Source organism: Pleurodeles waltl, chromosome 1_1, assembly GCF_031143425.1.
Source record: "Pleurodeles waltl isolate 20211129_DDA chromosome 1_1, aPleWal1.hap1.20221129, whole genome shotgun sequence".
Taxonomy (NCBI): Eukaryota; Metazoa; Chordata; class Amphibia; order Caudata; family Salamandridae; genus Pleurodeles; species Pleurodeles waltl.
In genome coordinates this window covers 824,044,626-824,068,746 of record NC_090436.1, presented here as the reverse complement: position 1 = coordinate 824,068,746, position 24,121 = coordinate 824,044,626, and the positions used below count along the sequence as shown (strand labels likewise).

The 24,121-nt window shown below is 41.3% G+C and overlaps 1 protein-coding gene across 2 annotated transcripts in view; it reads right to left on the bottom strand.

Annotated features, from left to right (window-relative positions):
• PIP5K1B (phosphatidylinositol-4-phosphate 5-kinase type 1 beta) overlaps positions 1-24,121 on the bottom strand; it is a 331,727-nt gene that overhangs the window by 33,843 nt on the left and 273,763 nt on the right. For both annotated transcript variants that reach the window (XM_069228675.1, XM_069228680.1), the window contains exon 13: positions 18,018-18,156. In XM_069228675.1, coding sequence (XP_069084776.1) covers positions 18,018-18,156 — 139 coding nt within the window. The remainder of the gene's footprint in view (positions 1-18,017; positions 18,157-24,121) is intronic.

The window sequence follows — 24,121 nt, the reverse complement described above, 5'->3', positions numbered from 1 at the left end:
GAGGGCTGGCACTTAGTTTTCTGCATCAGGCATACTGTGAGCAAAAGACACATATGGGAAAGGTGGAGGAAGAGAAAAGTGAAAAAGTGTAACAAAAGGCGAAAGCAGAAAGCTGCAAGAGTAAGCTGAAGGGCCAGGGAGTGGCTGTGAATTGATTAAAGAGGCCCCAGGTGGCTCGCACACTTAAATCCATCACCCCCTGTGTTTCAAAAGAGAGCTTTGGGCACCAGCACGTTTTTATTTACAAATTAAGCACTGGTGGAAAGATGACAGTACTTGAGATGCCCGCTGTATGACCTGAGAGTCAAAGTGTGTCTGTGTTGATTTCATAAATCACAACAGCCAGGAATGAAGAAACCGTGATCCGCCCTCTAAATTTGCTGCTGATTCATCCCACTTTGTTGTAAACGGTCAACACGTGATTCTCTCAATACTTGTAATAATAATTGAGATGCATCAGGACCCCTTTTCCAGTAAAGCAAACTTAGGATAGTGAATCCTATATGGAAGAATATTTCTTTGGCTATGAAAGGGCCTTTAACTGTCCTACCCTCTTCAACTTCCTCCTTCTTGACACAATTTTACGTCTTGCCTTAAGACATCTTGCAACTGTCTGTTATCGAAGAACTATGGAGAATGATACCCATTGTAGTCTGCAATATCGAATAGGGAATACCTGCTTATAAGAATATCATAGCCAAAATATCAAGGGCCAAAATATGGAGGAGGGAGAAGCATGTAGGTAAGTATCGCTTATACAGCATTAGTGCTTCACTTCAGCGCCAGGATACCCTTCTGGGGGACAGTGCACTCTACAAATCTGCATAACATAACTATCCTGCAAAGGGTAGCTAGGGTGGACAGGGAGCTGCATCTTTGCACAAGACTGATCTGCCCCTGTTGGAGTATCGCTGCAAGAAGCTGAGGCATTATAGTCTGATTCCTTAGTAGTAGTTACCATGGCTCCATTTTGCGAGCACTGCTACAAACAACAGCCCCACCTGCTCCTTTTCCACAATTGTTTCCACTTTTTAAGGAAGAAGGGATGTGGGATTTTTGCCACATGGCAGTATGTTTGTGGCTCTCTGGGCATCTGGGAAGTGATTCTTTAGAAACAGCACAGCAGAATTGCTTTTTCCAAGAAGATTGAATTACAATATTGAAATGAAAAAAAATTATATGCCAGAGAGTTGATACTGGTGACATTATTTTAATACAAAATACATAAAATCGGATTACAGTGTTGACATTTGTGACATATAAAAAATACCACTACAGTTCCTAAAATGGTCTCTAAATAATGACTATCTAATTAGAATTTTTAGAAACATCGACACTGACTTGCCAGATCATCCCTACCATAGTTTACCTAGTTGGAAGGAAGACTGCTGAGGTGTTTTGTGCTTACTAAGAGCGTACCTACTTATTGACTGTTTGACCCAAAGCCGTTTATTGCTATTGGCTGCCACTCTGGAGAGCTCAAGCTCTCTTTATATTCCTGCTTAATGGGCAAGGAAATCTAATGAGGACACATTTGTATCTTGAACTAGCGGGAAAATTGCATGCCCCTTACTACGTCACTCACACCTTCTTTCACAGAGCCCCCCTTAAGTACTACTAAATCTGTACATGTCTAGAAAATGTCTCCCAAAGAATCTGATTCCCTCTCACATAATATGCATACATTCCTCCACCAATGCCTTCAATTGCTAATCTGATTTATGTATGTAGCAGTTTTGTACAGTGCGCACTTGGACTTACAGAAAGACTGGACCATTGCCATGTGCACTAGAATGCCTGGAACCACCATTTAAGGGCAGTTAAGTATCCAACCGGATGTGAGGTGGACCCTATCCAATATTCCTGTTTCAGTATCATTGTCATTTTTGCCTCTGTCCCCTGCACTGCCCATCGCAAGGGCAAAATTACATCTTCAATTACTTCTAATAAGTGTGTCTGTTTTTCATTGAGATCAAAACCGTGGGTGAGTTCTGATTATGTTCCTTTATATTCTGCAAGATGGCATAAGATTCCATTCTACTAAAGCCACACCACTGCCTGTGTATTCCAAAACCGATGGGAAACATGCAGACCAGCAACCTGTACTGCATAGTGTGCCTTGGTAAACACTATTCATTGAATGGATGCTCCAGAAAAATGCCTATCACCTTTTTGCAATAAACCATCCCTTGTGCAGTAACCTGGCCAACCAAGTTATAATTGCAGAGGAAAAAGGACGTAAAATAACATCTGTAGTAAATGAGGTTTCTTCATCAGAAGGTGCCTTCTCACCCGTTAGGCTCAGGAAAAAAGGCTGACTTATCATTACACTAAATGCAATTATGAAATCTCTGCAGTGGTAGACAAGAAATTATGCTTATGTGCAGTGCTTTAAATGGAAATATAGACGTGCTGGTACTCTCTATTCAGAGTGCCTGCTTGCTCCTGAGAAGTGCTGGTCCTCTCCCATTAAATATATTGCAGCAGAGCTGAAACGCTCAGGCACTCTCCCTTTCAAATTAGAGAAGTGCAGGTACTCAGTACCGGACAGTACCTGTCAATTTAAAGCACTGCCTATGCGGTGACCAGGAATAGTAAATGTAATACAGGTGAGATGTGTAGGCCATAGAACATTGTTCTAGCCAGACCCAACCACTTTGAGTTCAATGTCTTCCCAGTGACCCCCACCGCTATACGTAAGCATGTATATGGTATTTCTGTAGCACAAACGTAGACAAAACACACAGAAGTGGTGTACAAGGTTAAAGACAAGTTTAAATTCAATGAGTGTTAAAACAAAAGAAAGCTTGGTTGGGTATGGTTAATATATTAGGATGTAGTGGTCTTTAATGAGTTGTGTTTTCAACTCTTTCCTAAACTGGAGCAGCGTTGGGCCTTACTGATGGATGCAGGGATGTTGTTACATATAGGTGCATAGACAGAGAAGGCATCCTGTTTTGTTATTTTCTTTTTTCACTTCTTAGTATTCAGTCTGGTGTTGTCCTGGCTGTGGGTGTTCCTAGAATGACCAGAGATGGTGAGCTTTTATGCAGCATAAGAGGTAGTCCTGGATGTGTGGCTCTTAAGATGATGCAGCTGGTTTTGAAGATGGTGTGGGCTGGCAAGAGGAGCTAATGGAGTTCCAACATGAGGGTGATGTGATCACCCTTCTTTAGGCCCTGGAAGAGATGTGCTGCAGCATGTATTATTCCCCTAATGGGTGCCAGTATGCAGTCGTGGAAGCCAAGAGGTACAGCATTACCACCATCCAGATGCTAGAGTAGTTCTCAAGTTGCTTAATGGAAGTAAAAGGTTCACTTTCTTTAGAGGAGAGGGGTGGTAGCAGGCCATTTTTGTCTTATTTGCAATTGAGGGTAACGTTGGTATCCAGGGTGAATCAAAGTGACTTGGCATTCAGGAAACGTTGGGGCTCGAAGCCATTAAGTTTGATATCGTTGAGCCAGATTTGCACGGTTTCTTGTTTGTTGTTCTTGGCAAATAACTGTAATCCTCTCTTGGTTGGGTTGAACTTTAGGTAGATGCTGGACACCCAGGTCTGGATGAAATGCCAATAATGTTTGAGGCACTGGATGTCTGAAGTAGAAGAAACCTTTTAGTAGAATTGGGTTATCATGTGCATACTGTTAATTGTTATGCTGTTATCTGTCAGTAGAGCAACACGTGGCTTCATGTAAAAGTCGAAGATGAAAGAATACAGCATGGAACCCTGGGGGACTCGACAAATGATAGGGATAGGGCTGGAGGTGCCCATGTAAACAAACTTGGGTCTATTAGAAACGTAGGAGTCACTCAACCCCTTCAATCAAACCAAAATTGTGCCTGACTGGAAAAAATGTGTACTAAAACAATCTTTTTTTAACATTCCCATTGACATGATAATCATGATTTCCAGCATCAGTGTCAAGGAATAGCCTTGAAACAACACGGTTTCTAGCCAGTTGGGAACCTTTTGGGCAGTGGCCTAATTGTAATTATAAGCATACAACCAAATAGAGATAACTCCTCAAACCAAGAGGATAGGGTTGTGCCCTCAGAATATCTCAAAACCTCCCTTTAGTAAATTAAAACCATTCAATCTCTTAACCATCACCCATAAAAATTACATCTGATTAACTATTGAAAGACGAATTGTGTGGCCTTTGGAACATCCTCCTTGGTTTTTAAGTTTCATGTTTTTATGCATTTTGACAAATTGTTTTTAAATTGTATAATAGGATTAAAGCCATATATATGTTTTGAACTTTTTTGTGGTATTCGGCTATGTCCGTGTGAGTTATTCAAATGTGAATTTTATGGGTGAAGTGTAAAAGGACTGTATGGGTTGAATTTACTAAGGGAAATTTTTGGGACGTTTGGTATCTAATTGTAATTATCAGAGCAAGCAGCATGTCATTTTTAGGAGTACCAGCTTTTTATGCTTCCTACTTTGTACCTGTACTGCTGTATTTGTTTTTAAAAATTCAGCATAAAATAAAAATTGCAAATGGGGTTCCTTGTTTACTTACATTTCGGTTTATTGTTTTTCCTTGGGAGCATAATGGCAGCAGCCTTCTTGAAATGCCACACCAATGTCATATCCATTTCCAAAGAAGTCAATATCTAATTCCCTTCCCTCTGAGAAACAGGGTAAGTAACACTGGCGCAGTAACATGAATAATACGTTATTCTTTAAAAAGCTTTGGCAACGGCCCAGAATCTAACTGGAAGAGAGTCCTGCATTTCTTGATGCTACATATAAATTCTCATCTGATTTCAAGGTCTAAGAACAAGACAGCCAAAGAGAGAACAGAACAGCCTAAAAGCCTATCATCCATCTGACAGCCAGACAAAATGTTCCATCCCACACTCAGGCCCATATTTATACTTTCTGACGCAAATCAGCGCTAGCGCAGACTTGCGTAAAAAAGTTTACCGCCGGCTAACGCCATTCCAACGCGCCAGCTGGGCGCCTTATTTATGGAATGACGTTAACCGGCGCTGCGGCCTGGTTAGCATCAAAATAAATGACTCTATCGGTCAGCGGAGGCGTAGGGAAGAATGGGGGTTGTGCGTCAAAGAATGGTGCAAGTCAGGTTAGAGTCAAAAAAATTGACTCTAACCTGACTAGTGTCATTTTTTGATGCACAACCGCCATGGAAATGACTCCTGTCTTAGCAAAGACAGGAGTCATGCCCCCCTGCCCAATGGCCATGCCCAGGGGACAGAAGTCCCCTGGGCATGGCCATTGGGCACAATGGCATGTAGGCAGTCCCAAGTTAGGCCCCCCTATGCCACTTTACAAAATAAAAAAAAATACTTACCCCTACTTACCGTAGAACATCCATGGGAGTCCTCCAGGGGTGGGCGAGAGTGGAAGGGGGTTTCCCTGGGGGCAGGGAAGGGCACCCGTGGACAGCTTCCACGGTCAGAGACCATGGAAATGAGCCCACAGTTCCCTTAACGCCTGCCCTGACCCAGGTGTTCAAAAATGACTCTAAACTGGTTTAGAATCAATTTTAAAGGCCCTCCCATATGTCATTTTTGCATAGGAGTATAAATAAGGCGCAAAGGCCTAAGAGTCATTTTTTGACCTGGAATGCCTACCTTGCATCTCATTAATACAAGGTAGGTTTCCACTGTAAAAAAATGACTCAAACTCCATAAATTTGGCGCTAGGCGGGTATAGCGCCAAAGTATAAATATGGAGTTAAGTTTGTGCCGGATTTGCATTTAAAAAAATGACACAAATCCGGCGCTCAGTTCACTGAGATTCTTGAAGTGGTTGTAACGCTGAAGCCGCTCTTGCACCTCTGACCTGGCTTCATACCACATTTTTGTATTAGCTTTGAATGCTCAATTGTGCTTTCTCGTTTTCTGTTTCCAGGCTCCTCTTAGGAGAAGTGTGCCAGTATACCAACAGCAATCACCCAATACGGTGACTCTTACTAGATCTAGGTAGTACCTTTATCATGTAAATGAACGTGTCGATACTACCATTACAAGCTCATCTTTCTGCTGTATTTACTACTCAATCCAGTAACTGGCAAATAACTAGGTGAAACGTTGTGTTCCCTGGTGTTTCGGTGAACTTTTTTGCAGCAGCAAACATCTGATGGAGACACTTGTAAGAATTACAGGGAGACGGAAGATACTGCAGACCTAACTTCTTGTTCCAGCACTGCCTCTTCTGATAATATTCATACTTAGATGCCATGGAAAACATGTTTGTGGTAACCTGATTATTGGATATTTTTTGTACTCCTCGCATTTACCATAAGGTTTTCCTAGGACATATCTCTTTTAAGTCACGGGGATGGATCTCAAAACTTTTTTGGGCTGGCACTGTTATCATGTTTTTGGAGGTACGTAAGGCAGTGATTGGTGCAAACAACATTTACCACTGTACTATAAAATCAGATTTCTGTAGGGGAGAATATATGACAAGTATATTTGTACGCATGTACTGTGCTCCATTTTGTTGTTTGTCCTGGTGTATTTTTGTGCTGCATTGTTGAATGGTGTTACTATTGTTTTGTACTGTAGTTATTTTGCATTCTATTTTTACTTTTTGTTGTGATTTGCCCATTTTGTTTTAGTTGTGTTGGTTTGCATTGAGCTAGGTTGTTGTGTTGTGTTCTATTTACTTCGGCGATAAATAAAGTCAGCTACAAGTTCAGTCAAAAGCAGCACATCCTTTTCTATGTTCAGTGACAATCACCACTTACCACGGTTTGAGGTGGTAAAGTATCAATCATCAGTTTTTTAAAACTTTTTAAGACATTAGTCAGCCCAAAAAATCTGCAGAATCCTGTCTTAAATAAGCCCTTTCAATACTCACTTTAAACTCTCTCCGAGTTTGTCAGGGCAAATACTTTGAAAATACCATCTAAAGAAGTTTAAAAAAAGAGACTTGTCTGCTCACTGTATGAAGTTTAGATACAATAGTTAACCATATGCACGCGGGTGTAGGGGGAAGGTGGTGGGAGGTTAACTGAGCAAAGTCACAAAGCAGAGAGAAACATTGCCACCTGCCAGTGTTGCGGGGGCAGAGGAGGCTCTGTATTTTGCCACTGTCAAGGAGACCGCCAGTAACTTTAGAATGTTGCTGACAAATCCATTTTTGTTAAACAGGAAATTAAACCAACAGGGCACAAAACGATTTAGAAATACCAGCCGGCTCAGGTCGGTCTGCAAAAATGATTAGAATGTTTCTGACCTCAGACCAGCAAGAGACTCCTCCCCGTAGGGCTTTCGTTGTTCCTTCAGACTACTCAAACACCATAGGTAAGGTATGTCAGACTATCCCCTCCATATTGTCTTGTTTGTGGATGAGCACTTCCCTCCCTGTAGGAGGTGGCTAATGTACGGGGCTTGAAACAGGGCATGCATCCTTGGTGGACCATCCATCACAAATGAAAAGCAGGGCTGCCTCCGTGTGTCTCAGTGAACTGAGCTGCTATTGGCTGGTGCCTGTTTGCTAGCAGTGAAATCAGAACAACAATGCACGCAGTACTTGGGAAATGTATTCATCTAGGGTACCATGATATCCTTTTCAAGGGTGCCGTCAGCAAAGCCTGTTTCCTCACTACCTTTTGTATTCGCATTGCGTCTCATTCTATTGCGACTTTTTTGCCAATGGCAACTGCAGACCCATTGGCTAGGCTCTCACAGACATTGAGGGACCCTCTAAGGATCAGAGTCTTTCAGGTTTTTTTGGATCCTGAGTTGCGCTCAGGGCCAGAAAATAAAGATTTGTGATGTTAAAGTCACAAGCGTAATACACAGAATCACGTTAGGCTGAATGGACAGTGAGTGACTCGAGGTGAGTTGCTTCAAGTGGAGATAGATATAAAAGTTGTTTTTCGCAAGGCTCACAAGTCAGAAAAGAGCTTCGACTGAACAAAATGCTGCTGCCCTAGTCATAACAGTGGAAGCAGGACACGTCTTCTTTCACCACATTGTCTTTTTTCAGACTGAAGAATCTGTCATTCCCTCACTACGGTGCCCCCGCATTTGTTAGCTTTTGGGACCTGAATCTGGTTTGGGACAGAAACACCTGCTCGAATTTTTGACCTTCTTCAGCCCAGGGGGAATCAGCCTTTTTAAAGATTGCGTAGTTTCTCCTCAGATTGCCATCTGGAATTGCTCTTCCACTTATTTGCTCACTGATAAGGTGTATTTGTGCAGTGCGAGACAGTGTCCTTGCCCTTACAAAAGGTGCACGGCGACTGTTCATGTAACTAACCCTCACTCTTATCTATTTGGCATCATTTGTCCATTTGACAGCATCTCCTCCATATGCATATTGCTATCATGATTACTGGGCCTTCTCTGATTTCCCTGTTTGTCGGTGTGTGTGATGAGCTTAATGATAAGCTACACATATTTCAGGCACAGGAAGATTGAGTGATTTGCCCAGAGTCACAGGATGTTGAGCTAAGGATGGGAATCTAGCCTAGCTCCCTAGTTCCAAGATTAGCAGAACTAGCGGCAAGGTCACATCTTTTCCCAGTTACTGTAGTGTATGTCATAGTTCTCAACCAGTAGGGAAAAAGCTGAAGTATGCCTCGACTAAGCCTTGATGTCAGATTCACAAATCTGTCATGGACTTTCTGAGTCAGGGAACTGATATCCCGCAGGATAATTGCTAAACCTGTTGGCGATAGCAGTGCGGACCCTTTTTGAGATGCACATTGTCCTTCAAGAGCATACCAATGGGCAATGAAAACGCTTGCCTTAAAACCCATGACACCACACTCCTGAACAGCATTTAGAAGAACAGCTGTAGCAGAAAAAGGAATACATGGGACAGGGAAAAGGAGTGACAGTGGCTTGAATTTGAAGTGAAATACACATATACATACGGTAGACCTCTTCGATTGCAAAAACAAACTATAACAAGTTACGTCCAATATCCTACTTCGAAATTTACTATTATTTTCCCACTTCAAGGCACTTTTAAGTAAAAATACCTCCAAGTGTCCCAACCCTTATACTATGTTATGCCAAATATCACGTCCTGAAACTTTTCAGTAATTACTTATTAGTGTGGTACTTTTATGCAAAATCACCATTTAGTACCACAACCCTTCATTCCCCGCCTTCAACCTTAGGGTTTCCAATGACACTTTATAGATGGTGGCTGTGTCTACCATCTCTAACTCTAATCCAGTAATAGAAACTGAGGAGGGATTTCAGCCCTCCGCTCCTGTAAAATTGGTGTGCACTCGCTTTGCTGGCTGCACACCTGGCAAATTCATGTCCAGGGTTTACCTCATGACTTCAGTAAGAGGGCTCTTGAGCCCAAGCTGCCTCATACTGATTTCTATTTATCTAGTTCTACAGGGCCCACATACTATTCCCCTTCAACAGCCCAGTATACGGGGCTCCACAGACCACGCCACCTTGACTTGTTAGCATTTCGCCACATGACTTTAATCCTGTCTGCTTTGGGGAGCTGCGATGACCTCGCATGCTCATATGCACTAATTGAACAGACCCTGATCATTCAATTCTCTCCAAATAGAACGCAAGGTAAAAATGACCCGCTCTTTAATAACTGAGCTCTGACAGAGCTCTCATAGTAAAAGTGGCGCATCTCACCTGCGCTAATTTACATGCTCGCATGTTCCGGAGGACCAACAATGGCCTTTTGGCTTTATGCCTGTACTTAGATTGTCTAAGCTACACTCTCTCTGCACTTATACAAATGCTTGCGTACACAGACTTGCACCTTTATTGCAAGCACCCGTACTTTCAAGTTCCCTAACCCATAAAGACACTGGTATTATTGAATTAAAGCGCTCTATAGAGGTCTGCCTCAATATGACTGGTTATGAGTTAAGACATTGACAGTGAGGATACACATATATTCATGATCTTTATAATGCAGCAATCATTTTTTTTCAAATGTATTGCCTACATGAACTCTGCTGGACACAGTATTGCTTGTGTTTTAAATATTGTTTTAAACAGAATTATACCTAGGACTATAATGAACCACACGAATTGTGAATGTGAAGGGAAATATTGGCTACATAAGTCTGTAATGCATTTAAAGAGGTATTTTGACCACATGATGTCAGTAAATATGTCACAAATGATTATGGGCTTCTCTCACTTCACCCCTTAATAGTTTTCTCTACTGTATGAATTACATTTCAGAAAATGGCAATAAATTAACTTTTACACTATTTTATTTTCCATCTCCTGGGCTTTTCTGGTGGGCAGTTTTCTTAGTGGGGTGAAGCTCCTCCACCCTGAAGGAGGAGGTGTCCCTGGTTACATTACATGGGAGCAGCGGCTCATCTTCATACTTTGTGGGGAGGGGGTAGTCAGTATTGCACCACCTAGGAGCCGTGCAGACTATTAGCATTTCTAGCCAAAACAGGTTTTTGTTTTTTCTCTATTCGATCAATAAATTGTTAAAAGTCGTTTTTGTTTCTTTTACCTTGATTTTGCACCAACAACCTATAGACTCCCTCACAGAGGTGCACTGAAGGGGACTGCCTCAAGCCACACGATAACGCAAGAAGAGCTCTATTACATTGATAGGTGAATTTTGTACACTTAGGGCCAGATGTAGCAAAGGGTTTTACCCATTCTGTGTCTATGGGAAAATGTGTTCGTACATATGGCCCTTAGTCACGCGCCATCAGCTAGTTCCCTTTCCCGTATGGGCACAAAAATACTTATTTTGCTGTTGTTTTTTTTCCCTATAGCACGAACTCTACCCAAAGTTATTGGAGCACTATACCTGAGCAGCGGTTACATTACACCAGAAAACATTCATTTTTAGTGGGCACGGGGAGATCAAGTGATCTGCCCAGAATCACAGGATGCTGAGCTTTCCCTGATCAAGCCACTTACTCACAACATGTGTCTAAAGTCACTCTGGTGTCCAGAAACCCGCCAGCCTCATATGCTTTTATTATTGACAGCTGCCGGCCATCTTGCTCAACAATGGTAAGTGCATTTCGATGATATGTAATATGCCGGATGATATTCCGCCTGAAGTAAAGTGTTTGATATCCCTGTAATTCAACAGTGGTGACGTCACTAATCCGGTGCTCGCAGCAGCAGTAGCAATAATCCTTCAAAGGACTAGGCCCAGCAGAGGATTCTGAAAATAAACGAAGCTTTCCTGTTACTTTTTCTCGAAATTACCTACTTCAGCAAATGTACGGAGTAACTGGAGAGGAGAAAAAACACACGGGGCAAGGCCAAGCAGAAACCCAATGCAGACATCTTGGCGGGATGGACGCAGGGATGGAGTCAGTTTTCTCCATTACTAAGCTACCGCTGTACTGGCTCCCAGGCTATAAAAGGAAACGGCTTGCTGTATGTTTGCTTTCCTTTGAGGGAACCGATAATGCTGGCAGCATAGTAGGCCACACCGAGACATAAAGGGCCTTCTCGGGAGTCATTGCTTGCAGCATGCCTGACCCACTCCAATGCCTGACAGATATTGTGAATATGGGAACACGAGTGCCTTTATTTATCTTTCTATTTTATACACTCCCATTGACGTCAGTGGAACTCATTGCTTGTGGCATGGCTGACAGAACTAAGAAATGTCTAAAAACATCCCTAATACTCAGTAGTGAAAAACCAAATGCACAGTCGTTATTTTTTTCTAGTAATTTAAAATTAAACCGCCCAATTACAGTTGCTTAGTTTTAGCGTTGCTTTAAGTCCACAAATGTAGTGCTGTTTTTTCCACAAACGGTTGATTAAATCGATTGTACCTTCCTCACGAAATTTTGAGCGGTACTATTTTCCACTTGTATTCTAACTACATTGATTAGTGCAGAAACTGCATTTGCAATTACACACAGGTAAAAATGTCACTTTTGCATTGGTTAGCTGCTGCAAATATTGTTTCAGCCACAGCTGAATAATGTAAACGATGGTGCGATCTTTCACACTCACACAGCTGCCTGATACAATTTCAACTTGTGTGAGCTTGTCCCAAGTTTTTGAAAATATGGATTTAACACCCAAATGCCGTAAAAGCCAATTGGAAAATCCAACCTTCCTGTTTTGGCGAATGTAAGTAAAAACACGAGTTCAGTTGTTGCAGACAGTTGAGCTAAGGATCGGGCACATCACCGTCTCGTACATAATACGTGGCCGCATGTACACGGCATATTAAGCTAGATGCTTGACGGCTGCCTCTAGGCAGTGAAAAGCAAATTTTGCTTAGAAATTCAGTAACAGGTTTGTCCTGAAAGGCATGCGCTTAACCGACAATTAAGCACAATCTCTGCCCTGCCCTTTACACCTGCCTAGGGCTGATGTATTAACATTCAGAGGCCGCCTGCCCTTAGCAAGAGAAAGTAATATAGGTTTTGGGATGTACTGCAACATTTATATAGCACTTCCTACACCACCAGAGGGCGCTGAAGTGCTTGCTATATGGGCAGCACACTCTGCCATGAAGGGTGTGTTGTTGGAAGTGTGTTGTCTTTGTTTTGATTCTGTGTGGGAATGGTTTCCATGTTGTGTGTGATGACCACTGAGGTGCTGTTATTGTGTTATGAACATATCACTTAGCAGTGTGGTGGATGACGAGGTGTGAGAAAGAGGTGCACAGTTTATGGTTTTTGGTAAACTGGCAGCTTTGAGGTCTGCAGGTCCCTTATGGTCATAGTCCACTTAGCTGGTTACTAGGCTGTTGATTTTAAAATGTTTTATTTAAAGTTTGTGGTCCTGAGGCGGTATAGGTTAGAGGGAAAAGTGGAGGGGAGATCTGCTGGGATGGACTTTGGTAACATCATCTCATATCTGATTGTCATTGTGAGATGAAAAGAAGCTGCCATAATATTCAGTTTGTTGGGACCTGTAGTGGTGGACTACACTAAAGTCCTGTATTGGCCTGTGCATGTTGCTGATCTCTTCAGTTATTGCACACCTCTTCAGCTGGTACTTGGTGTTTCATGGCTGTGGACCAGTATGATACTGGGTGATGGACATGACCCATAGTTTTGTGTTATTTGAGTATAAGAATGTCAAGCAGTAAACTGGAATTACTATGCAGTCCATGAACTACAATCAACTGCCCAGAATCTGAATGTTATGGTATTAGTGTGGGACAAGAGGGTTATATAATGTATTGTAATTACATCTATGTAGCACATACTGCAGCTGAAGAGGCTTTGTAGAGCTTTATGCCAGGCAGCACGCTGCTCCAGAACCCATGGCGAGTGTTGTTTTTGTGCTTACTATTGGCTATTGGGATTAGTTTTGTGATCGTAAGGCTACCATTCCATGCATTTACTCCAGTTTCTATGTGGTAGAAACTACTATTAAGGAGGTAGGTGTGAGCTTTAGTTGGAGAAGGGGGGTGTGTGAATGAATTTTATTGTTGGTATTTATAGATAAACTACAGGAGATTAAATATTGTTAGGTTGCAGGGTTATGACTTTCAAAGGGGACGTTGCAAGATTTGAGATACAGTGATAGGGGTTAAGGCAAACATGCATGCGACTTAGAGAATGCTGTGCTCAGAGTGCAGGCAAACAGAGGATGGAAAGAAAGAAGGGAGCCATAAAAAAGCTGACAGTCAACAATTCAAAGATTGGGGTCAACGTCAGTTTTTCATGCACATTTTTTAGGAATATTGTGGATTCTCCTAAAATAGCTTGCAAAACTGTTAAAAAACATTATTTGCATGCCATATACTGGTGTATTTCGTAATTTGATAGGCACTAGAATGAGACAAACATTCTGTCTGCTGCTAGGTTACTGCTAGGCCACCACGTCAACGAGGACAGCTGACCTTCTCAGAGGTTGGAAGTGTAGTGTAATGGCTGGGTGCATATATTGCGAAATATGATGAGCCATAGGCACGCTGAAAAGAAGTAGTAACCTTACGATCGTAGCAATGTGAGAAGGTATATGGGTAATAAATAAACACTTGGATGGAGATTTTGCAAATGCCAGAGAGGATCTTTTATTATCTTCACCCTTAAAGTTTGGGCAAGGTATTTACATGATGGAACTGAGCACAGCCTCGCAAGGCCATGCTTTGCCTGCATTCCTATGGCTTTATGAACCCTCAGTGCCGTCTATGCTACACAATGGCTAGCTTGCTGCGTAACCCATGACAGATGTTTTCAAGAAATATACTGGATGATTTCAGAGTATACGCTTGTGACTGAGGGGTGGGAGGGTTTAGGCTCATTGATTTGTAGATTCTTCTTATTCTAATGTGCTCTTCTCAAAGAAAAATGAATGTGTTAAACTGGCCTATATCACTCAGCCTTGGGTTCAAATAGTAAGGTAATGATTTGAACTTCTGCAACAATTAGTTTGATTACAGTATCAAGTTGGATTGAAATAGGAGTTTCTGCTGCAATAGATGTGGTTTGGTTTCATGAGTAAATGATCTTACAGAAAGTGTTGTCATAGGAAGTGATATCACACCCTTATCACACCTCTAACTTTAACTGGAGTGGGCCTTCCCTATTCTGTGTTCTTATGTAAGGAACATTCTGGCTAGTCATCCAGAGACAAATGTGCTTATGTAGCAGATATCCATTTTTTCTGAATGTTTCTTAATTTGTGGGTCCCAGCATTATAACCCTACATGTATATTTTTTTAAAAAGCTCAATTAGTTGGACACTAGTTGCTGAGATCTGAATGGGACATCCAGCCCAATGTTTCAGATCACGGCATGGTAACGTCTGCCCTTCATCCTTTAAGTATAGTATCAATAAAATGAACCCCTGATTGGACACGGTAATAACCATTGCATACAAAATGTTCTATATGTAATGTAAATTGCTTTAGATTAAAATGGTATCTTAGAAGTCCATTTAAATTCTTACAAAAGAAGGAGTCATTGTCTTCACAATGAAAGTGTAATGCTTTTGTTTGCTCCTGGTATTTTTTTAGTCTTCAGTCAAAGCACTAAAGTGTCTATCTCAACCCTCAGGAGAGACAATCTAATGTCTCTTGGATCTGAATACAGCATTGCTCAATCTCTAGCCGGGAGGAGCACCAGCATGCCCCTAAAGAATGCAGTGCTGAGATACTGTGAAAGAAAAGAGAGGCCATGAGCAGTTCCATAGCGAGCAGTCAGTAACTTCTTGTGGTATTCTTGTCTTGGTTGGTCTCCAAGTTACCGCTAACTACTCCTGTCTCATTTCTAATAAAGAATCATAGCATAGAGTTTTTGTGGTGAAATGTCCGCTATGTCACGCTGGCAATCATGTATTTAGGTGCATGTTGGAAAAGGATTACTGATCATACATGCATTGTTAGTTAGAAATGTTGAATATGTTCAGTCGCTAAGTGTCCCCACGTCGCATGCAACACCATCAGCCAGTGCTGGTAGTTTAGCCAGGAGAACATTTATTTGGGGATTTGAAGTTACATGTTTAACACTGTAGACATGGGTTTAAAAATCACAGCATGGAAAATGATTTCGGCTAAAAAGCCACAACTGGCTAAATGTGACACACTTGACAAGGGGCCAGTTGCCAGGTGGGTGTTATAATGTGAACAAATAAAAGTAAACAATCATCATCATTTTTGTCAAAATATTTTGTAAGCCATGTAAGATCCTTTACTTACAATATATTTGTATTTTCAGAAATGAAATCTATTATAGGAAAAAATGACAAAACAATGCTTTTCGACTATTTTTAAGTGGCCTTCACCCCAGCAATCTGCCATAAAATGTTTAATTAGCTTTCTGTGTTTTCCACTGCAGAGTGTGCCCTCAAGTGCCATTGATATTCTTTTGTTTGCTTGTAATTAAAATGCAAAAAAGTGTGTTTGTCATTTTTGGGAGCTTGATGGAATTATTTTATGCAGGGTTGAGAGGAGGGCATTACAATTATTTGAAGACTACTGGAATACAGTGATAAACGGGTAAGTATCAGATTAACCCCTTTGAAGAATGTAAGGACTCTAAAGGTGCCACCTTTAATTGTTTTTCATAGACATATAGTGGTTGTTTGGAAGGGGGAGGGAAGAAGATAATAAGAAGCACCTCGTGAAGCCAGGATGAAAATGTATTACTAAAGCGCATATTCACAAATGCCACTTAGCCACGGTGTGACATAATGCAGCCCAGGCTCGTCTGTTCCTCTGGCTTCTGCTGAAAGAGGTGACATCCCCTGTCTAAACAGGGTGGATGCACATGGTCCACATCTGCCAGCCTCCAATTATACTCAGTGGGATATATGTCTGAAATAGCCTTGCCTTGTCTGAGTCATTGCGACTTCCTGGCAGTGGAGCTCCAGCAGAGTAGAGCGCAGAAGTAAAAGGTTGAAAATCTGCATCAATTATAAGAAATTAGCAGTTCTTTGAGGGCGCACAAACTACGGGGGTCACTATGACTTCGGCGTACGGTTTACACCATCCACCAAAGTCCCGACGGGCAGGTTGCTGTCAGTGCGGCCGCCTCCCCACGGGCCACATTACGAGTTTCCTGCTGGGTCAGCGGGCGGGAACAGTAGTTTCAAAATCCAGAGTTTGTGATTTTATGAGCAATTTCTAAGTCACAAACAATGCAGACCTACTTGTTTGTAGATATGGGTTGTTGTCAGTTGAAGAGGACTATGTGAAAAGTCTTATTCTGCCCAAGGCAGAAAGGGGTTCATTTTATCCTCTATACCCATATAACCTGATGGTGACCATTGTAGAAGATAAATGGCAACTGTATAGAAGGCCCTCGTCAGTGGATTTTAAAGTAAGGAGAACAATAGATTTCTCTTATGTGTTGGTAATAGGCAGCCTTTTATTTCTGTCCTGCATAAAGTGTAAACACTCAGTGACAATGCTGGAAACACAGCCACTGTATATCGTGTAGTTCTTCATGAAAGGGGTACAAATTGGGTGACTGATTATAAACAGTCACAACTACTGAGGCACATGAGGGCTCATAAAATGATTTACTTGACAGTCGTTACAATTTTGCATTCGTCTGTGCACCTCTCATGAAAAATAAACCTGACTTTTTCAGTTGCCATCATTTTCCTTTACAGATAATGAAGCGTTTCGTAATTGTCATCGGTGAAGAGAAAGAAACTAAGTTGACTTTGGACTTACCCAGAAATGAAAGAATGCAACTGGAAACAATATAGCAACATGCATTTTACTTCAGATCACAGATTCAGAAAAATATTCATTAAAAGTATACAACTTACGTAAAAGAAAGAAATGATCTGCATCAAATAACCATAAAAGAGAAACCAGTTCAGAATTGTAATAAGAACAAGAATAAAAACAAAGTAATAACTTTGACGGACACAACCAACAGTAGGGAACTAGGATTGTAAAATGAGGTGCTAAAGCCAGGAAGGGCTGTTCTGATTGTGGCTTGGTTCCATTTCAAACCCTCAAAATGTAAACTTGGAAAGCCTTTACTGAACCACCGTAATCATTTCCTGAACAGAAATTCATGTTCTGTTATATGTAAACTATAGACAAAGCAACATGATAAGTATGCAGTGCTATAAATATTTGAAATATCAAATGGTTTGAAATATAAACCAAAATACTACTTTAAAAGGTTGATTTTGATGTTTTCAGCTTTGCAACGTACAATGAGTTTTTAAAAATTAGAAACATATTAAGACCGACTATTTATAAACTGCACTACAAACTGAATCAGTGAGCTGCATTGCAGACACTCCTCAGGAGCATGAGCTGGTCAGAAGAAATAGGCATGGAAGTTTGCAATAGCAGAGAGGCCTACAGGGAGATTATTCTGTATCTTCAACAATAGGTGCAAATACGCTCAAATTATTTGTGATGAATATACCTATTGTGCCTGTACGTTCCTAAAGTGAAGTAGGCCAATGCAGTTAATTATCCACACTTACTTAAACCCAAAAATGGCTTTTGAAAATACATATTATTACAAAGAAAACATAACTAATGTAGAATTACCAGCACTCTGTCAGGACAGAGGTGAATCACATTGATCATTAAAGTTGATACAAACAACATAGTCAACTACGGATCTGTGATGGGTTCTTCAAAATACAATATGAAGGATTACCTGTAAGGTAAAGTTCCATCATTGTGATATTGCTCATCTCCATACAGAGAGGACGAAGAAATTGTGGTTGCTAAGGAAGCAGCTTCAAACAAAGACGTAGTGCTTGGCACAAGATCGGGCCGATGTCGTAAGTTTAATGCTGCATAAAGAAGGCAGATTATTTAGCTCAATTCTCCAAATGAGTTTCAAAAAGTGAAAGACACAGTGCACACTAACTGGTTCCAAATAGATTTCATCATTGACTATGATTAATTAGAATTCATAATTAGGTATCATTAATTTTAATTTCTGCATGATCATCTTCACTCCACTTCCATAAAAACAAAACATCAAACAGGTTAAAAAACATAAAAGATTTCAATGATAATGAGTGAAAGAACTTCAAGAAAAAAACATATGGAAACATGGAGCCTTAAATAACTAAATAAACTATTAAAATAAATAATACAAATGTGATGAAATAAACCAATAATAGCAAGTAATGAATCTAAACTAATAAAAGTGTCTGAAACTCGGTGAAATATAGCTTTCCCATGGAAGAGTTTCATATATTCTGCCCTGTGCATAAGAAGATGTACACCCACTTCCTTAACCTCTTGAGACATTCCTAGGACAGTGGACTTGCTCAATACTTAACAATCTTGAGAACTACAATCATGAGGTTTTATGAATCAATTCTGTTTATTCCAAGCCACCGTATAGCACGAGCATACACAGCTGTACGCCTACAACCCAAGGGGCCAGCAGCGTGAAGTACAATTGATAGACCTCATTGTACACAGCTGTACGCCTACAACCCAAGGGGCCAGCAGCGTGAAGTACAATTGATAGACCTCATTGTACACAGCTGTACGCCTACAACCCAAGGAGCCAGCAGCGTGAAGTACAATTGATAGACCTCATTGTACACAGCTGTACGCCTACAACTCAAGGAGCCAGCAGCGTAAAGTACAATTGATAGACCTCATTGTACACAGCTGTACTCCTACAAACCAAGGGGCTGGCAGAGTGAAGTACAATTGATAGACCTCATTGTACACATCTGTATGCCTGCAATCCTGGGGCTGGCAGCGTTAACGTGGTATTTCAATTTGATAGAATATAACTACTACCAACACAACCTTACCCTCCCCCCCCAATTCCTTCAAAAGATTTGCTAAGTGTGGTAGCGGCAGTCGGGTGGGCATTGTTATCCACTAGGTTAAGTAGGTGTAGGGTCATCCGCTGGATCGGGTGGCGTGAGTAAGCAGAGCAGGTTAAGGTAGACCAGGCAGACGAGTTCGTTAAATACTGAGGAGAGAATGAAGATGAACAGCACCCATATTTTAGAGTAGGAATCACTTTTCTGGTCGGCTATTAGAGACAGCTTTTCCATCCCCAGTATGAATCATAATCTATGGAGCCAAGCCGTGTAATCGGGAATCCTGCAGGTGCCCCACAGTGAAAGAATTGCCTGGTGTTTGGCCTCCAGAGCTAGAGCCAATTGTTTCCCTTTCAAAGCACAATGGGGGGAAGTTAGAGGGTTTGGCAGCCCTAAGATTGTATAGGCTGGGAATCTCGGTAACGTTGTATTAAAGGCGTTGTCAATGTCATTGGGATAAGGGTCCAATATCGATTTAATTTCGGGCAATGCCAAAGGAGATGGAGTAGAGGGCCTGTCCCTCCACAACCCCTCCAGCATTTCTTCAAACGCTCTGGGTTCCTTGATTGGAGATGCACAGGGGTCAGGTATCAATATGAGACTACCTTGTACGCAGTTTCAATACTAGCGATATTGTGGGTTGAGTGCCGGGCTCTGTAATAAATGTCTTCCCACTCTTTGGCTAAGAGGGTCCTGCTGAGTTCGTCCTCCCACCTTAACTGCCCTGCTGAATTTGATATGGGCCTCTCTTTGCTTAATAGGCCGTAGAGTTCGGAAGACCCATTTTTCTAACGGTGTAAGGGGACTTTCAGCATGAGCTTCGAATGATGGATGCAATACCCAGGGATGCACTTGGAGTTAATGTATAAGGTCCAATTCCTCAAGGGCATAATCAGATTAAAACTGTTCAAACAGGATAATACCATTGGCGTCCAACAGACAGCCTACGCGTTTACAGCCCCCTTTTGTCCCTTGTTGGAATTTCTCAGTGCTCAGCCCCTGAGTAAAGTGCGGGTTGGACAGGATGGGAGTCATAGGGAGGGGAAAGTACTGAGACCTGCTTTAAACGCCACCGCATCACACACTCTGAAAACCAACCCTGTCACCGGCAAAGAGTATAGGCCCTATGCATGGTGTTTATGGGGGAGCCAAGGCTCTTTCCAGATGTGGGAGTTGGCTACGGCTGGTCCATGAAAAGCCAGTGTTTCACTGAGGCCGGACAGCTCCACTCCACTAAGAAGCAGAGCTGCATAGCCTGGAAGTAGCGTGACAGGAGGGGCACTGTAAGACCCCCCCTTGTGTGGAACGGTAAAGCTGGTGTTTGTGTAACCAGGGTTTCTTCCTGACCCAGATAAATTAATTAAGCTCTATTTGGAGGGAGGGTAGTAAATGTTGTGGAAAGGTCAGTCGAAGAGTCTGAAATATTTGCAGAATGCGTGGTAATATCATGAGGTAAACAATGTGTTTGGTGTTTCCGCATTGACGTGCTGGGATGAAGCCTGCTTGATCCGGCTCTATTAGGCTGGTGATGAGGAGGGGTTAAGGAGACTTGCTAAGATACTAGTGATGAGTTTAGCATCAACATGTAAAACGGATATGGGTCTGTAAGACCCACATAGGGATGGATCCTTACCAGGCTTAGGGATCACTGAGATGGAGGTGCACAAAATGGAGTCAGTAAGAGATCCAGTGTCAGTAAACAAACTGTAAATTCACGTAAGTGGCGGGGCCAGGGCATGTCAGAAAACCTTAGAAAATAGTTGGGTGAAGCCATATGGTCCAGGGGATTTACTGGAGTTCAGGCGGGCAAAGGCCGACATGACTTCTTCCATCGCAATGGGTTTATCTAGTCCCTCTGAGTTGTCAATCATAAGGTTTTAAAAGAGTTCCTACAAAAAAACATTTTGGACACTGTGCAATACTCAATATATCTCAGTGAACAAGCATTACTTTCTACAAGTGGCAAACCAATCCTGATTGATGTGCTTTGCTACATCATGCTTCCGTAACACTGCAATGGAAAGCTCTTCATGGGGGTCATGTTCATGGTCAAATTTTGATTAAATACATTGTAGATTAGTTAGTGTCAGCCTTAGGGAGTCCCTCTTCCATCTACGTGACATTTATGTGCATACCCATCAACCAGGCTCAGCAGTTGTCGCCAGATGAAGAAAACAACACAATTCAATGTGTATAATTCAACTCTACTACTTTGAAAATGGAGGGACCGGTCCCATTAAAAGCTCTCAGTTGTCTATCAGTTTAACAATGCATCATCTTAACCAAGTCAAGTTTAAGTGTGTTCATAAAGAAAGCATGCAAGCAAGAATTTAAGCAAACATTACATTCATTATAAACAAGTTACAAAGAACGGAACACTCCCATCTGATTGAACCCCACCGTGTGAGGATGTTTCATCTGGAAACATTTGTTATTTGTCAGAAAAAATACTTTTGGTTTTCAATTACATACCATGCCTCATAAAGCTCTAGATTTTACCTATTCTTTAATGCATTATTTTAATTGTGTTTGTTATGCCCTCGCCAATAGTGACACTGGTGCTGGGGAGACTGCCATCAGGTTCAATACGTTTGAGCGAACCTTTATATCATAAAGGGTACTATTAGGTAACAGCTGACAGAAAAATATCAACAATAAACTAACATGATAAATGTTATAGTTCTGTAAAACATACCAGGTGGATACAAAAAACTGAAGAGGATGTCACACAATCGTTTTTAATCGACAGCACTTTGGTCAGATTGCCTGAATATCCTGGGATTCCCTGATCTGGGAATAATCGTCTGAATTGATATGAAGATTCTGTACCATAAAAGGTGCAGAATAGATATACAGAGATGACCATTTACGAACTCCGTGCTTTTAACCAAAAGTAATACAATTAAATGAACATTATGGGCAGAATTGTTTACAGTTTTAATAGCATCCCTGTCGTCAACAAACAAAACCAATCAAGTTTGAGTTCAGAATAATGTAACTTATTGTTTTTTTCTTAAAATAAGCGTTTGGCCTACCAGAAAAATATTATGGGTAGTAGAGCCTCCACCAGTTCTCCTGCACAGCTTTTTTTTTCCAACCCCCCTTTGTGCCCTAGCTCATCCTACTTCCCACACTCTTGCTCCTCTTATGTCCCGCCGCCCCTCCACGCTTTTTATTTACTGTTTACCTCTGCAGTTCCTCTGTTGCTCCCTGCTCAGCACCCCCTCTCCACAGTCTTAACTCCCTCCACCACTCCCATCTTACACTCCATGCGGGACACTGCCATTGGTTTTGCCAACTCTCTATGCTTTTGTAGTGAGCTGAGATTGACAGTGATAACAACAGTGGCTTGCTTGCCATACTAAAATATAGAAAACGTGACACACTGAGGTGGACATTTTGAGAGAATAGAATGTATAGAAAACAACTGAAGATCACTGCCATGATTCTCTTTCATGCTGAATCACAGTCGATTGTCCGCCTCCTGGCTTGGATCCAGCATTCTGCTCTGCTCCCTTTGAACTTGATAACCCGACCACTTTGACAAATTAGCATGAGGAGGAGGTTCTGGGTTTTTCACCTCTTCTTGAGAATTAGGCCAGGACTGACATTCCAGGCACAGCTTCTAAGCTGGTACATTAACATATGTCTCTGTGAAGTCAGTTCAGCTTGCATTTTGTGCATTGCACCTGGCAAACTTACTGAATCTGAGGACACAGATTTCAACTTCTACTATAGTGTAATTTGGAAAATTAGTTTTGCCAAACTGTTACCATGTTCACCTGTTCCACAGAAAGGGGAACATATCTTCACATTTTGGGAAGGATAGCTGCAACGACAACATAAATGTATATTTACACTTATAAAGGCACTGATCTCTAGGCAGGGGCTCTTTAATCATGTGCTAACAAGAACACTTTTATGTGCTCTTCTTTTCAAAATGAGATCCCCAAGTAGAGGCCAGCAGGGCTAGAGTTAAGCCATAGGACCGGCTGAACTAGGGGAAAATAATTGCTGCATTGATGCATTTAAAAAGGGTAAGTAATTAAGGTCTCAGTCCTCAGCAGAGGTCTACATTGTTGTGCAAAGACTGAAAGATGCCTGGGGACTCTGCAGATGGAATTCCTCAAAACTGTTAAATAAAAGTTGCACTACTCATCAATCATTTATTGAGCGTTCACTGTTGGGTAAAGTATCAAATCTATGTACCTTGGACATGATGTAGAAGAAATCTTATTGCTACCTTTGACATCACACTAATCATCTATTTGTGACAATCTTTACAGTTTATTAATATAAATTAATCGATTAGTTGTAAAGTAGTGCACTGAAAGCCTATGTTAATGTGCATTCACTGTAGACTAGCAATTTTGAGTGATGTGGTATAGTGCTAAAACTTCATGTATAGCCAATTAATTCAACTCTGTGTGATTCTTTATTGTGTTAATTAATAGGTTGCACTAAAACAACAATGAATTGCAGAAAAGTAATGTTTTAAAAGTTACATGAAAAAGTCGAAAATGCAGTTCTGCAACATATTTACAGAGATGTATTAACAGAATTATTTTGTTTTAAATCTACAGTAACACCGACACTGACAGAGCTTATTAATGTTGAATTCATGATTTAAATGTTATATGTTAATTATTTGCATAAATGAATGAGCCATTTTAACTCATTTTAGTTAGACTAAGTGAGGCCTGGCAAGGCCCTGTTTCCTGACTGTGCAGAAAATGTTTTGTCATTCTTGCTAATGTGACTTTTCTTTCAGACTTCATTCCTAAGAAATGCGAGCTTGGAAACAGATGTATTGTTTTACACATAGTGAGCCTAAGAAACTAACCTTGAGCTCTATACATTAAGGTACTGTGGAAGTGGAATTTCTACATTTGTTTCAACTCGCAAGGATGAGCAAAGATGGCTGCCTTTCACATGTTGGTAATCGGAATGTTTACTGATGTTG